The 14,174-nt window shown below is 30.9% G+C and overlaps 2 protein-coding genes across 5 annotated transcripts; both read right to left on the bottom strand.

Moving 5' to 3' along the window:
* Positions 1-715: 715 nt before the first annotated feature.
* On the bottom strand, positions 716-4,321 carry LOC120187325 (protein IQ-DOMAIN 31-like). 3 transcript variants are annotated; one of them, XM_039191064.1, is made up of 7 exons: positions 4,266-4,321; positions 3,370-3,516; positions 2,962-3,246; positions 2,531-2,674; positions 2,232-2,312; positions 1,153-2,080; positions 716-948 (listed from the first exon to the last, which is right to left on the bottom strand). In XM_039191064.1, exons 2-7 carry the CDS (start codon positions 3,457-3,459, stop codon positions 917-919), a joined length of 1,560 nt encoding a protein of 519 aa, XP_039046995.1. In that variant the 5' UTR covers positions 3,460-3,516; positions 4,266-4,321; the 3' UTR covers positions 716-916. The 3 variants fall into 3 exon arrangements, with proteins under 3 accessions (XP_039046995.1, XP_039046994.1, XP_039046993.1); XM_039191063.1 differs by lacking the exon at positions 4,266-4,321 and adding an exon at positions 4,071-4,212 and having other exon boundaries at positions 717-948; positions 3,370-3,511; XM_039191062.1 differs by lacking the exon at positions 4,266-4,321 and having other exon boundaries at positions 717-948; positions 3,370-3,652.
* Positions 4,322-9,394: 5,073 nt separating this feature from the next.
* On the bottom strand, positions 9,395-12,774 carry LOC120187326 (ubiquitin-conjugating enzyme E2 2-like). Of its 2 annotated transcripts, XM_039191065.1 has the most exons (6): positions 12,636-12,774; positions 11,698-11,834; positions 11,587-11,612; positions 10,908-10,997; positions 10,287-10,375; positions 9,395-9,748 (listed from the first exon to the last, which is right to left on the bottom strand). In XM_039191065.1, the coding sequence occupies exons 2-6, from the start codon at positions 11,820-11,822 to the stop codon at positions 9,620-9,622; spliced, it is 459 nt and encodes a 152-aa protein (XP_039046996.1). In that variant the 5' UTR covers positions 11,823-11,834; positions 12,636-12,774; the 3' UTR covers positions 9,395-9,619. The 2 variants fall into 2 exon arrangements, with proteins under 2 accessions (XP_039046996.1, XP_039046997.1); XM_039191066.1 differs by lacking the exon at positions 10,908-10,997.
* Positions 12,775-14,174: the final 1,400 nt, after the last annotated feature.

Below are 14,174 nucleotides of genomic sequence, written 5' to 3'. Positions count from 1 at the left end.
AAGATGTTGAAAAGGGTTCGAGTGGAAGACAAAGATGAATACCAACGAAGTAGGAAAAAGAGGCGAGTGAAGAGCGAAGACTGCCTCATATGTCTCGAGGAAATCGAGGTCGGCTCAACAGCTTCTCGAATACCGTGCTCTCATACTTTTCCCGATCATTACATCGACAAGTGGTTGAAAGAAGTCACTACTGTCCTCTTTGCCGATTTGAGATGCCAATTTAGACGGAGTTTGGGTTTGTTAGGTTTAGAGAAGATTTTAACGAGGCATTCTATTTTGGTCATGACTTTATGATTATATTAAAAAAAATCATATTGACTGAGCCAAAAAAATCATCATACGTTGTAATTTCCAAAATTCCTACGAATGAATTTACTTGATATTTTCTATGATTTAATCTTGGTTTGTATTTTCTTTGGCCATTGATTTTCGTTCTTCTCTGAGTCTGTCATGTAGCTTCTATTCTCTGTAATATTCATCGAATATTGTACCTCGTGAAGACATTGTAATTCTTGGATAACCTGTGAAAGTGAGTTTCATCTTATTAATTTTGTCTCAAGTAATTGATACTTTTTGTTTAAAGCAACTATTAACCAGAATGGTGACTAAAAGATGGATTTTTATTTTAAAAGAAATCACTTTGTTAAGAATTCTAAGGGAAACATCGACACCTACAAAAGCAGATAAACACACTTGCTTACAATTATGTTTCAACTCTGATACAAAAGGGTGAAAAGGAAATTAACTAATACCACTATTTGCCAATTTACACACCTCGAAATACTAGTGCACTTAAAAATGCACCCACCAAACAAACGATTAGATTGTTAATTTTCCTGGTTCGATGGACGTGTGATGAAACTTGCATCAACTCCTTGAACTGCAAGAGAACATGAAACGCTTCCTTGTGTGAGGATTACCTCCTCCACTCCGCTCTGACCACCTTATCTGAAAATGCCAAGCAATCAATACCGATATGAAATTTGAACAACCAACATGATCATGCTTAACTAGACATGAATGTAGTACAAAGATGTGAAGGACCACTGTGTCTTACTGAAAGAAAAGGGTAAACTAAGCCGCATACAAGATAGTACTGATATGGCAACACAAATGCAGAGGCATAAAACATCTATCTTAACTCATGCTTACCTCCTTTACCAGCTACATGAGCTTGTCTTTGAGCACGCGGTGAAAGTGAACCTAGATTGCTATTGGTTGAAGATGACAGCGAATATCGCCTGTTTAACCCATTCTTATCGACCACTTCCCAAGCACCAGACCTTGGAGAGCCTTGACTCCTAAGCCTAGCTTTCACAGATTCAGTTGGTGACATATAACTGGGCACTTTTGGCGTTTTGTTTAATCCAATTTCTTCTAGATTACCAGTTTTTGCAGGGAAAGAAGCTCTCCATTGGTTTAGTTTTTTTGAGCTCATACCACCGATCTTCTCATCCTTAGAGCTTGACTCCTCTGGTACCGGCATGTTTTCAATTTTAGCATCGTTTTCAGCAGGTGCCAAGTCAACTGCAGGAGAGACACTAGGCTCGTCAAGAGAGGTGTCTTCTTGGGATAATATCATATCTGCCTGAAGTTTTGATGGGTTTGATAGTAGTGTACTAACATCTCTCATCATCTTCTCATCGGATTCCTGTTCTGAAACATCAGAAGCATCAGTAGTTCTTGTCAGAGTCTGTGTTGTTTTATCCCTAACAACCTCGGACTTTTTAGAAACCTCCTTCGTGGTAAGTCTTTTTAAAGTGCGCTTAACCTTCTCGAGTTCATTTTGAGGATGCTCTGGAACTGTATCTGCTGTTGAGTTGCCAGAAACTTTGCTTACACCACATTTCAGTTTTTCATGCTCTGAAGTAAAACAAGCTCCATTTTCTACTTTCGCATTGGAGACTTTCCACACACTTCTCTTTGTTTGAGACTTCAATATCAGACTCCTAATTATTTGTGAAGAGGGTTCCCAAAAACGTGAAAATGTCCAGCGTCGAAGCCACTGCCATAACGAGTTAGGTTCCTCTGGACCATATTGAAGTCGCAGAGGAAACACAGAAGGTGACGAAGCTAGAAGCTGAAAGTGATGGAATGCATAAGCACAAGCTGGAAATTTGTTAGGAGCATGAAAAATGTCCTAAAGGCTAAATATCATCATGGACTCACAATCAGCAAAGAAGATCACATTTACATAGTATTGGAAAGTAAAGGAAAGAAAAAGACCATACCTTCTGAACAAACACCTTGTTTGTTGAATTCTTCACCCGAGAAAATGCACTAATCCTGAATGGATCTGAGGTTTTAGAACCCTGATTAAATGAATAAATGATATTTATCTTAGAAGCAAGATAATTTAATGTCATAGGCACTAATGCTTTATAATTAAAGCACTTTCACATAAGCAATGAACATAACTAGGGCATCAAACAACTTGTATCATCACACAATGGTTTATAAGAAAAAAGAACACCTGAGGCAGTCTTAGATGTTTTTCCTGCACTTCAATGCCGATATCTGAACATCTTACCTTTTGACCACGAGCTAATGCCTGGAACTTAACAATTCCCCATGTACAGCACAGAGTAGACACAGCTTGTCGCCTAACCAAGTGACCGCGGATAAGTGCTTGCAGCCTTATGATCCCCTTGAGGGTTTGAAACGCCCCGCAAGCCTTCCACAAATAACATTTCCATCAATAAAACTACATGACTTTAGAATGATAGTAGTCCTAAAATAAGGTCAAGCAAACATTAACACAAGGCATGATGCAGAGCGACAAAGGCCAATGTTACCATCCAAATGCCAAATCAAATAAAATAAACAGTAATGCTGCTTCCAACATAATCAGAAGGGCTGAATGAAACTACAGCAGTAAAAGGCTTAGCCATTTTATTACTCCCCAAGATCTTTAACTATCACAGACACAGTAACCTTGGCTTTAAAGAGAGAGTACGCTACCAGATAACCTCTAAAAGCAGCCTGTGCCTTTGCAGCGGCTCGGTCAAGCCTAATCCTCTCAGGATCTTCTGGTTTGCCAAAGTTGCTAATTGCATTATCATTTCCAACCGCTTGTGAAGACGAACTATTTGTTCCACTCTTTGGCAATTGTGTAGGTATACCCTTCTTAGAGTCCTCAAAGTTACTAGCACTGATCAGAATAGGTGCCGAAATTGATGGAGGATCCGCTAATAGTTCAGACAAAGTTACTTTGGAAGCCAATACCTCTCCTTTATGTGCACAATTCTGCTCAAAATATATATATATATATATATATATATATATATATATATATATATATATATATATGTAGCATGTTCAATCTTGAAACACCTATAAAGTATTTGAACATAATGAGTACTTTCTTACCAGCATATCTTTTCCTTTCGGCAAATTGGAGTTTGAAGATTTCTTCCAAAGAAGTAAGGTCTTGATCCATTTTGCAGGGGATTTTCCCATATTCGTTAAAACAAAAGATAATTAAAATCCACAAGTGGCTAAACCTGGAAATCTGTGAAAATCATATCCAACCAAAACCTCGATATTATCCAGATTCCAGAATTGCATGTAAGCAGCAAATAAAATAAAATTAAAAACATAGAATTTAACACCAACCAGTGTTCTAAATTTCTTAATACATTTTGCAATTGATGACGATAAAATTTCATTACACTGCATACCAATAACTTGTTAGTTGTCAGGTACCATAAAAGATGAAGCACTAAAACCTTTCTTTAAAGAAAATACAAAAAACATGAACAAGACAACAACTGAAGTTTGAAGCCAAAAAATTCTACACCCAAAAAGAGAAGAAGAAGAAGAAGAAAAACACTAAAAACGAAGGTCAAAATTTTACTTTCCTTTTCAGATTCCTTCATGGTCTCAAAAGTAAAATAAAAAAGAATAAGCAAGCTTCATAACTAAATTCCACATCTAGTTAAGCTAAATAATATAACTAAAAGCCAGTAAAAACGCCAAAATGGAACAAGAAGCAGATTTCTTGTCCGTAAACAAAAGCAAGCATGGCGGCAAAAACGAGTAAGGTAAAGAAGAAGATAAAAAGCTTTTACCAGAAAATGCATCAAATTTGAAGCACTGGTAAGTCGTCGCAGCTGAAAAGAGAAGTTAAGAGAGCCACTAAAGAGAACTGGAAAAGAAAAGTGAACATTCAGGGATCTGAAAAAGGAAAATTCATTTTTTTCCCTTTTGTAGAGAACTTCAATTTTGAAGCTTATAAAGACGATAAGAAGAAAATGTACTGTTAGGGATGAAGATCAATACGGAACATAGGCTTCCTCAAACAAGATAAAGTGTTGACAGTAAATAAAAGAAACTTGTGGGAACTTCTGCTAAAAAAACGTCTGACTTGTAAAATAATTACAATAATATATTACATAGCGTTTATATAATGTATTAGGTAATATTTATATTAAATTATTTTTTAACTAAATAGGTATATTTAAATCGGTAATATTGTAAATTTACATATTACATTATAATTATCGGTTTTGATGTTTTTTGGATTGATACAATTTTAAATGTATCGACACTTTATGCGTGCACCTTGTTGTATTATCATTTTGAGAAAAAAATATCGACATATATTTAAAGAGTGTCGATACATAATGTAAACATATTTACTAATTAATCAGTATATTTTTATCGGTTACATTATAAATTTACCTGTTATATAATAATTATCGATTTCGATATTTTTTGATCGATACTTTTCATAAATGCATAAACACTTATGCATGCACCAGTTTAAGTTCTTCAATTAACAGTTTCAATGACACAAAATCCTAACAAAAAAAATAAAACTAAAATTGACATAACTTTATCCTATGGAGATAATAAGAGTATATCATAAGTTTGTATTGATAAATGTATGTTTCTGGGTTTTTGTTCTTTGAGAAACTGATAACATGGTGGGCTTCCTTATGTTATTCTTTTGTTACTGCAAAGTTTTTGTTTTTTTCTTACTGGGTTTTGCTTAAAATATCCAATTTTTTGAATTAAAAAATGAAAATTCTGAAATAAAAATGACTACACAAACACACTTTTTTATTACCGATTTTGTTATTTCGAAATCGATTTTGTCATATTTTTACATGTTATATTGTTATTGATCGATACATTTTTATAAAATATCGACACTTTATTGACGCTATAACTTCTTTTCTTTTAAATTCTAAAAGTGTCGATACTTATAATAAAATATCGACACTTTCAACATATCCGGTAGCTCTTTACCGGTTTTGTCATTTCGATATCGGTTTTGTCATATTTTTACATGTTATATTGTTATGAATCGATACATTTTTATAAAGTATCGGCACTTTATTAGCGCTGTAACTTCTTCTCTTTTAAATTCCAAAAGTGTCGATACTTATAATAAAATATCGACACCATCAACTTTTCCGGTAGCGCTTTACCTGTTTTGTTATTTATAGATCGGTTTTGTCAATTTTTTACCTGTTATATTGTTATGGATCGATACATTTTTATAAAGTATCGACACTTTCAATATATCTGGTAGCGCTTTACCTGTTTTGTTATTTATAGATCGGTTTTGTCATTTTTTTACCTGTTATATTTGTTATGGATCGATATATTTTTATAAAGTATCGACAGTTTCAATATATCTGGTAGCGCTTTACCTGTTTTGTCATTTATAGACCGGTTTTGTCATTTTTTACCTGTTATATTGTTATAGATCGATACATTTTTATAAAGTATCGACACTTTCAATATATTCGGTAGCGCTTTACCTGTTTTGTCATTTATAGATCGGTTTTGTCATTTTTTTACCTGTTATATTGTTATAGATCAATATATTTTTATAAAGTATCGTCACTTTCAATATATCCGGTAGTGCTTTACCTGTTTTGTCATTTATAGATCGGTTTTATCATTTTTTACATGTTATATTGTTATGGATCAATATATTTTTATAAAGTATCGACACAAACCGATAAGCTAAGTTTGTCGGTTGCCAAATTTTTTAATATTTCTTCATGATTTTCACCTATTACATTATTATTACTCGATATTTCTGGTAGCGCTAAACTGAATTTATCAAATATCTTTTAATGTATCCGATAACACTATATATTAATCGTATATTAATCCGCCTTTCCTTATACAATCTCAAAAGTTAATTTAACATAAGAAATATAAATAAAAGCAGAAGAAAGTTCAGTAAGAAATAAAAACAAGAGAATCAAATACATAAATATATGAAATTGACCCTCAAAAGTGGGCCCCTTTCAAGTCCGAATAAAAAGGCGATATATAGGTGACCTGTCTATAGGATGGAAAATCAAGTAATTGTTCAAAATTTAATCGAATCTTGTAGATTAGGTAAAATCGAATATAAATCATATCAGGTTAATTTAATGGTTTGACTTAGATCGTGTTGGATTCAACTCAAATTAATTCGGATCATATTTAGATTGATTTAACATCAAATTCAGTTCGAGTTCAGGTCAGGTTAATTTCAGTTCGGATCGATGTCAGTTTAGGTAAAAACGGTTCAGGTCCAAAGCAGTTCAATACCAGGTATATTCAGGTTCGGATGGACTTCAGTCGGATCTCGTTCAGATTGGATCACATCATTGACACACAAAATTCAGGTCAGATCTTACTGAATATTGATTAACTTCAGGTCAATCATTTTTTATTTTTAAATTAATTATTTTTCGTTTTTCATAAACGTTGAATTGCAATTTGTAAATGAATATGATTTAGAGATTAAATTAAAAATATATATATAAATAATTATGGATCAATTTTGATCAAAATATAATTTGAAGGACTAAATTGAACAAACATGAAATTATAAAAAAATAAATTAAACAACAAGCATTGATGAGGGTCAAATCAAAATAATTTTAAAATGTGAAGTTGAAATTAATATAAAATTAGACAAAATTGTATCCATTTAAAAGTTGGTGAATAAAAGTTTATAGGGTTTGGAGATAATAATATAATTTATAAAATTTGAAATAAAGTTTATTATGTGATTTATAGGGTATGAAGTAAATTACAAAAAATATAAATAAGTATGTGTCAATTCCATATATAAAATATAATTTTAAAGACTAAATTGAACAACTATGAAATTACAAATTAAAATTTAAATAAATTAAACAACACAGGAGGGTCAAATCAAAATAATTGTAATATATGAAGAAAACTTGTAAAATAAACTGAATTGCATTCATTTCAAAAGTTGAGAAAAGAATTGAAACAATTATAATATATATTAATGTATATATTATATAATAATATAATATGTATGTTGAATGTTATGATAATACAATACATTTATATATATTATAATGTACATTATACTTATGCATATAAACTATAAAATATATAAATTATATACTATATAAACTATATAGCATAAGTATATAATATATAAGTATATAAACTATATGATATAAGTATATATACGCATGTATGTACATATGTATGTGTGTGTGTATTAAACATAAGTGACTAAAATAAAAGATTATAAAATTAACATTTATATTTAATAATTATGCACGTTAAAGAAAGAAGGGAAATTAAAAGTAATTAGAATGTATATAGGATTAAATTGCATCGAATTAAAAATTCAAGAAGAAATTTACAATTAAACCATGATTAAAAATCAAAAGTCAATTTATAAAGTAGAAAAACGATAATTGTTGGAGGCATATGGGCCTAATTAACCCAAAAATCTATCGGACACTTATCTCATCCCACTTGGTTCCATCTTCCCAATTTCCCTCTATTCCCAAAATTTTTCAATTTCCTATAAATTCCTAATTTCCCTCTATTCCCAAAATTTCCCAATTTCCCTATAAATTTCCAAATAAAATCAAAAAATTTCACACAAAACAAACTTTTTCTCACCACTCACTTTGAATATATATATATATAATTTTCAATCTCAAATAAATTCATCTAATATGTATATTTTAAAATTTTATGTTAAAATATATTTAAATTATTAATTAATTATTAAATGAAAAATAAATTAAATTTATAAATATTTAAATTAATTTTATATAATCTAATAAAATCATGTTCAATAAATAAATTATTTAGTGAAACTAATTTAATGATTATAATTAAAATTTATAACATAAAGATTATAATTAATATTGAAAATAAATTTATTAATTTAATTATCATAACTAAAAATTTGTTTTAACTTTTAAAAGTAATCATATTAATAATTCAAAATCTCACAACTTCATCAATTACAACTAATAAGTTAGATAAATATCAAGTCAGGTAAATATCAGATCAGGTCAATAACAAATCGGATTATTTACAGGTTGAGTCAATTACAGGTCAGGTTGATAACAGGTCAGGTAATACTAGTTATTTTCTAGGTTAATCTCGGATTCAGGTTCATATCAGTTGGATACAGGTCGGGTTCGGTTATCATATTATCAATTCAATTCGAGTTTAGGTCATTTTCAGATCGGGTGTAAGTTGGGTTCAGATCCATAATTTCCAGGTCTAACTCGGTTCAAGTTAACACCAGTTCATACTCGAATCAGTTTCGGATCACCACCGCTCAGGTCATAAACAATTTTGACTTTAGTCAATTTCAGTCAGTTTTACATGTCGGATTAGCTTTTTACATCCCTACCTGTCTCTGGTTCATTTGTAAATTTTTACATCCTCGCAAATCGAACATTAAATCAATTAGTATTATTATTTTAAGTAAATTATACTTATCTTACTTCTTATCTATAATTAGATCATTTTATCATTATTAATTAAATAATTTATCGTTAACTTTTAACGGAGGAGTTGATATAGTTATTAACAAATTTTTATGAAGGATTTGAAGGCACAGGTTTGGTTTCCGTTTTTTTTTTTTTCATTTTCTTTTTGTGTTGTTTAGAATCGTGAAAATGATTTTATGATCCAACGCTTTTAAGCAAGCTCTATGCAACCTCTTCTCGGGACTAGTCCTTTTATTACAAGGCAAAATTGTATAGAGTTCTTTAAACTCTCACTGATTTAGAGTAATCCGATTGATAAAAATAAACTAAGAAACTCTAACTAAAACAAATATTTTTGCATGTGAAAAAAGAGATTAATGAGAATGCACAAAATTTTAACCTTAACAATAATCCTAAATTGTTAAATCCTAAATCATTATAAAATTAAAGAATAGCTATATACGGTATAAGTGAATATTATGCCTATATATATTATCATATAGCAGTATAATTTTATCTGTAGCATAATAAACTCGATAGTTCCACTTGTATTTACACAAATCACCATCATCAAGAAGTTCATTTAAATGTAATTTTCATGTTTGATTAACCGACTTGAGGTTTATTTATGCTTTTTGAGTATTAGATGAAAGTGCTGCCCAAGCAGCAGCGTTCATTTTCATGACAAACAACTAATAGAGTCAAAATAGTTTGCAACACATTTTCAGTTTTCAATGTTATTTAGACAGGCCACTGGACTATTTTTGCTGTTCCATACAAACCAAACCTCGAGCTATCAATCAGCAGTCCGCACTCCACTTGACAGTCTCGCATGCTCTCCTATTGTATTCACGCTTCGTTCTTACTATGGAGTCGAACATGAGATCTTAGTCGGCAGTCCAACTCTGCTCGACAATCTCACGTACTCTCCTATTGTATTCGCGCTTGTTCTCACTAAACATCCGAGCAGCTTCTGAATTTGCAGGGGAGTCTGGATTTGGATCACAAAGCAATGACTGCATACACAAAATAAGATGGGCTTTAAAACAAGTCTGGGAGAGAGATCACCATAAGTGTCATACAAGTTAAATGCATTAATACCACAGTTTTATAACAACCTATCTGGGTTAGAACCAACGATTCTTAATTTAGAGGGACCAACATGTTCACAAGAAAAGTCACTTTTTTTCCCTCCAATTTCTATACGTTCTCTGTGTATACGCACAAAAGGTCAATGCTAAGAAATATCATAAATGATGCATGTACATGGTTAAAGATCTGGATCCTTCACATGAATGAATGATAGGACAAAAAAATATATGCCAATATCATCATTACAATGATAGATCTTCCAACAAAATAAGAGAAGCTGGTTGTCCATAGAGCTTCGCAATGGTAACCGATATTTTTGCTTCAAACTTCTTCCATAAGTTTACAATATTAGGCAGGTGGTTTCAAAGCATATACCATGACAGGTGGAATTGGAATTAATAATATTTTATTCCATGGTCCTTAGATAGCCACAAATTAAAGCCTGAAGAAGTTATATGGTACCTGAATAGATGTCAGTATCGCAGCTACATCATAAATTGGACTCCATTGATTTTGTAGAATGTCCAAACAGATGCTTCCATCAGCATATACTGAGAAATTTACAGGATAAAATGGGGATCAGATCAAGAATAGCCAAAATTGTTGATTACCAAAATACAGAAAAGCACATAGATAAAACTTAATATCATGATAACAAAATAAAATATAATATAGAATCAAAAGATGGAAACCAGAAACTAAAGCTGAACATGTACATTTGCCAAGTCAAAATCAGCTTCAAAACTTCAGTTGTACGGATGTCTATGACACAACCAGATAGCAAATGATGGCATTGTGTTTACTACACATTCGCGAATGTTTGCAGATTCATAAACAAATGCTACATGTACTCCTTAAACAATAAACACCCACTTAGGGAACTCATTCAGAAAGCACAAGTATCAATCACTTTCTCAGTATTAGGTCTACTTATTCACAGGTATAGTTAATAAAAAATAAAAGCATGGCAAGTGAGAAAGCAAAATTGCTATAGTTGCACCCAATGTATTACACCTATAAATGAAAATGCAAGCTAAAAACGTGGATCCAGCAAAAAAGAATAGGATTTGTCTAGAGGCTTACTATTTGGATGGAACATTCGAGATACAAAACGAACCGTAGGTGGCTTGTTTGGATAATCCTCCGTGAACTGAAGTGTCAGCTTGAACGTACCTAAAAGACTCAAAAATATAAAAACAGATATTAATTTATAGTTGTTAGCAGTTTACCTGCATTTCGTGATAAAAATATCCACTCATAATTCCCCAAAGCATATATGATACTTAAATTCTACTATTCAAATTATAATTCACAACAGAAATATGCATGACCAATTTCCGTCCTCGCTTTAAGGTTAACGCAGAGATCCTATGGCCTTCCTCTCAAGAACATCCTTAACAATAATAATCTTGAGGCCATTGAATTAAAAAAATTCCTAAGGTTCAAGTCAATGAAAAAGATTGTTCCACTTCTGCTTCACCTATTCACATGAAAATTAAGTATACGAGGCCATTAAAAATGCCACTCCCCATCAAACAAATCCAACCTTCAACCTTTGAAGCATTTAACCAATTACTATATGGGAAATTGGCAACATCATTACGGGAGTATAGAATTACTGACGAACAGTCTCCAATTCGATGGATTATATCAACATATAGTGTGCATAGAAATCTTTTAAAGAGTCGATTAAACAAATCAACCAAAGATCCATAGACAAATTGATACTTTAAACCAAAATATGCACCACAATTTACTTTACCTCCATCCCAAGGGGTGTCATCAGGCCTGCAAATCCATCAAGACATTAGCACACTATATTGAATCTTAATCTAAAAAGAAAATTATGGTCCATTCTTATTTTATCTTATACCCAAATATAACAGCATTCCAGAGCATAATGTTGTTATCTTGAGGAGCACCACTAATTCCAGCAGGAGGATCTTGCTGCAACCTCTTAAAATCCCTCATCAATCTCTTCCTCGCAGGGGTCGACATCCTCACCTCCTCCTGTAGGTTTAAAGGAAGCCAATCCAGAATCAATACAAAAATGAAAAAAAAATTGAATTATAAAAATCAAATTTAACATTAAAAGAAACCAAACCAGACTAAAATCAGACTTCTACAAGTAAACCAAGTTTTGAACATAAATTCTATAACTTTATATGTAGACCGACATTCAAACCTCAATATTGACTTTAAGGTGCATGCAAAGGATGAAAGGACCACTAAGTCAAGGGCAACACAACAAGAAGCAACTCATTCCAATCCCGTAAACTCTAGTTAAACATCCCACGGTTCTAATTAAACATTCACAACTTGGAAACATCAATTTAAATGCTAATCATACAGAAAAAGGTAGTAAATTGCTTACAGACAAAGTAATTGAGAGAAAAAAGACCAAAGATGACAGAAAGAACAATTTTGCTTTTATATTCTGTTCAAGACGGTGATTCAGCAAATCACAACACATTAAACATGAAACTAAGATTGTAATTCAATCATTTCTAATCAGAACAAATTAACACCTAGCATAAAAAACCGGGAGAATCTACGCATAGAAAGGTTAAATCGCCATGAAAATAAGCTAAAAACACAAATCTAATAAACCACCAAGATCCATAACTAGAACAACAACGATAATAGAAGCATCAACAAATCTTAGCGATCAAACCTAGAATTTTCCTTAGATATGTAATTATCATACACAAATCTAAGCAAAATTGAAGAAAAACAAGCCAAAAAGAACAAAATCTAATTCTAGAAATAGAAATCAAAGAACAAGAAAAGGGAACAAAAAGACTTTCATACAGAGTAAACGCAGCAAGATAACCAGGTTTCTCCAAAAGAAAGCTTAACAATCACAAACGAGTTAACAACAGGAAAAAAAAAGTGTTTTCCTTCCCGATATTTGCTCAGGAAACAAACGGAAAATTTTATCAGAGAATCATTTTCTCAAAATTAAAAAAAGTTCTTTTCTTGGCAATTATATAAGCCAATTGATTCCAAAAATGAAGATTTCAGTTTTTTTTTATAATTATAACATTAAAAAATAAAATGCATACTTGTATTCGATAATAAATGAGTTATAATTTTAAAACACTTATATACAAATTATTTAATTAAAAAACTATTATAAGTTAATCATAAATTATTAAAATTAAAACAAATATCTATGTAACCTTTATATAATAGCAATTTTAAAATTTAAAATTACAAAGTTTTATCAAATAAATTTTAATTCAAAATAATTTAAAAAGTTATCAATTTATTTTTATAAAGATAGTAGTTTAATAACTATATTAATTTATAAATAAATAATAAATTATAGTTAAATTGTTATTATATGAAAAATAATAAAATAATTATAACATTTATAAGATAAAGAATAAATAATTTAAAAGAATAAAGATTAAATTAATAAGATTTCTAATATAAATGATTAAATTTATTTGATTATTTTAAATTGATAAAATATAAAAAATTAAAAGATTATTATTATACCAAATCACATTATTATTTTATATAATATTTATTTTTTAATACTTATTTATAATAATATTTTAACTAAGTTGAATATTTATAACTTTTAAAGAAAATAATTTATTTATAACTAAAACATATAATCAAATGAGTTATAGTTTATTTTATGCTTTGAGAAGACAGACGAAGGATTAGCTCAACTAAAGGTCAGTCCCTTTCATATCTATATTTTTTTATTTTTTTAATGGAAAATTTTTCTATAACAATTCAAATATCCTTTTATTAGCTGACCTTATTTCCATATGTAATGGGGTAAGGAGAGGTAGGATAGCAGGCTGCTCCTAACGTCAGGTTGAGAACAGCTTCTGTGAGAGACCTCTAGCATTATGAATTGCCTATCGTGGGACTCGATCCCACAACCACAAGGTTAAGAGCCTTGCGCTCTACCAACTGAGCTGGACAGACAATTCATAATTCGGAGGTCTTCTACGAAAACTGCTCTCAATCTGATGTTGGGGGCAGCTTACTATCTTACATCCCCTTACTTCATTACATATGGGAAGAAGCCAGCCAGCCAATATCTTTTTATTATTTTATTTGGATGGGGCCCTTACTGCCAAGTTGATAGCGAAACTACGACATGCATGAATATTCCTACGTGTAATTTTTTATTATGTATGAAAAAGATTAATTTAATCACTTTTTTTTCTAGAATGTTCTTTAGAATTGTGAAAAAGATGCCCGCGTATTACTTTCATTAACAAAGCCTGTGGACACAAGCGGTCCAAAACAAATATTTTCCAGGGTGCGATTGTTCTTATATTATAAATATCAATTTTAATTATTCTAAGATAATTAATGAATAAT

Source organism: Hibiscus syriacus, unplaced genomic scaffold (genome assembly GCF_006381635.1).
Source record: "Hibiscus syriacus cultivar Baekdansim isolate YM2019G1 unplaced genomic scaffold, ASM638163v2 tig00113725_pilon, whole genome shotgun sequence".
In the NCBI taxonomy this organism is placed as follows: domain Eukaryota; kingdom Viridiplantae; phylum Streptophyta; class Magnoliopsida; order Malvales; family Malvaceae; genus Hibiscus; species Hibiscus syriacus.
This window is presented reverse-complemented; position numbering and strand designations above follow the sequence as displayed.

Bases quoted from the DNA above. Each gene is read 5' to 3' on its own strand.
- LOC120187326 (XM_039191065.1), bottom strand. From the start codon at position 11,822: ATGTCGACCCCTGCGAGGAAGAGATTGATGAGGGATTTTAAGAGGTTG. The intron at 10,998-11,586 runs GTAAAGTAAATT...TGAGTCTTTTAG, and splicing joins TGACACCCCTTGGGATGGAG to GTACGTTCAAGCTGACACTT. The intron at 9,749-10,286 runs GTACCATATAAC...TTGTGTATGCAG, and splicing joins CGATACTGACATCTATTCAG to TCATTGCTTTGTGATCCAAA.
- LOC120187325 (XM_039191064.1), bottom strand. From the start codon at position 3,459: ATGGGAAAATCCCCTGCAAAATGGATCAAGACCTTACTTCTTTGGAAG. The intron at 3,247-3,369 runs GTAAGAAAGTAC...TATTTTGAGCAG, and splicing joins CGAAAGGAAAAGATATGCTG to AATTGTGCACATAAAGGAGA. The intron at 2,313-2,530 runs GTAAGATGTTCA...TCATTTAATCAG, and splicing joins CATTAGCTCGTGGTCAAAAG to GGTTCTAAAACCTCAGATCC.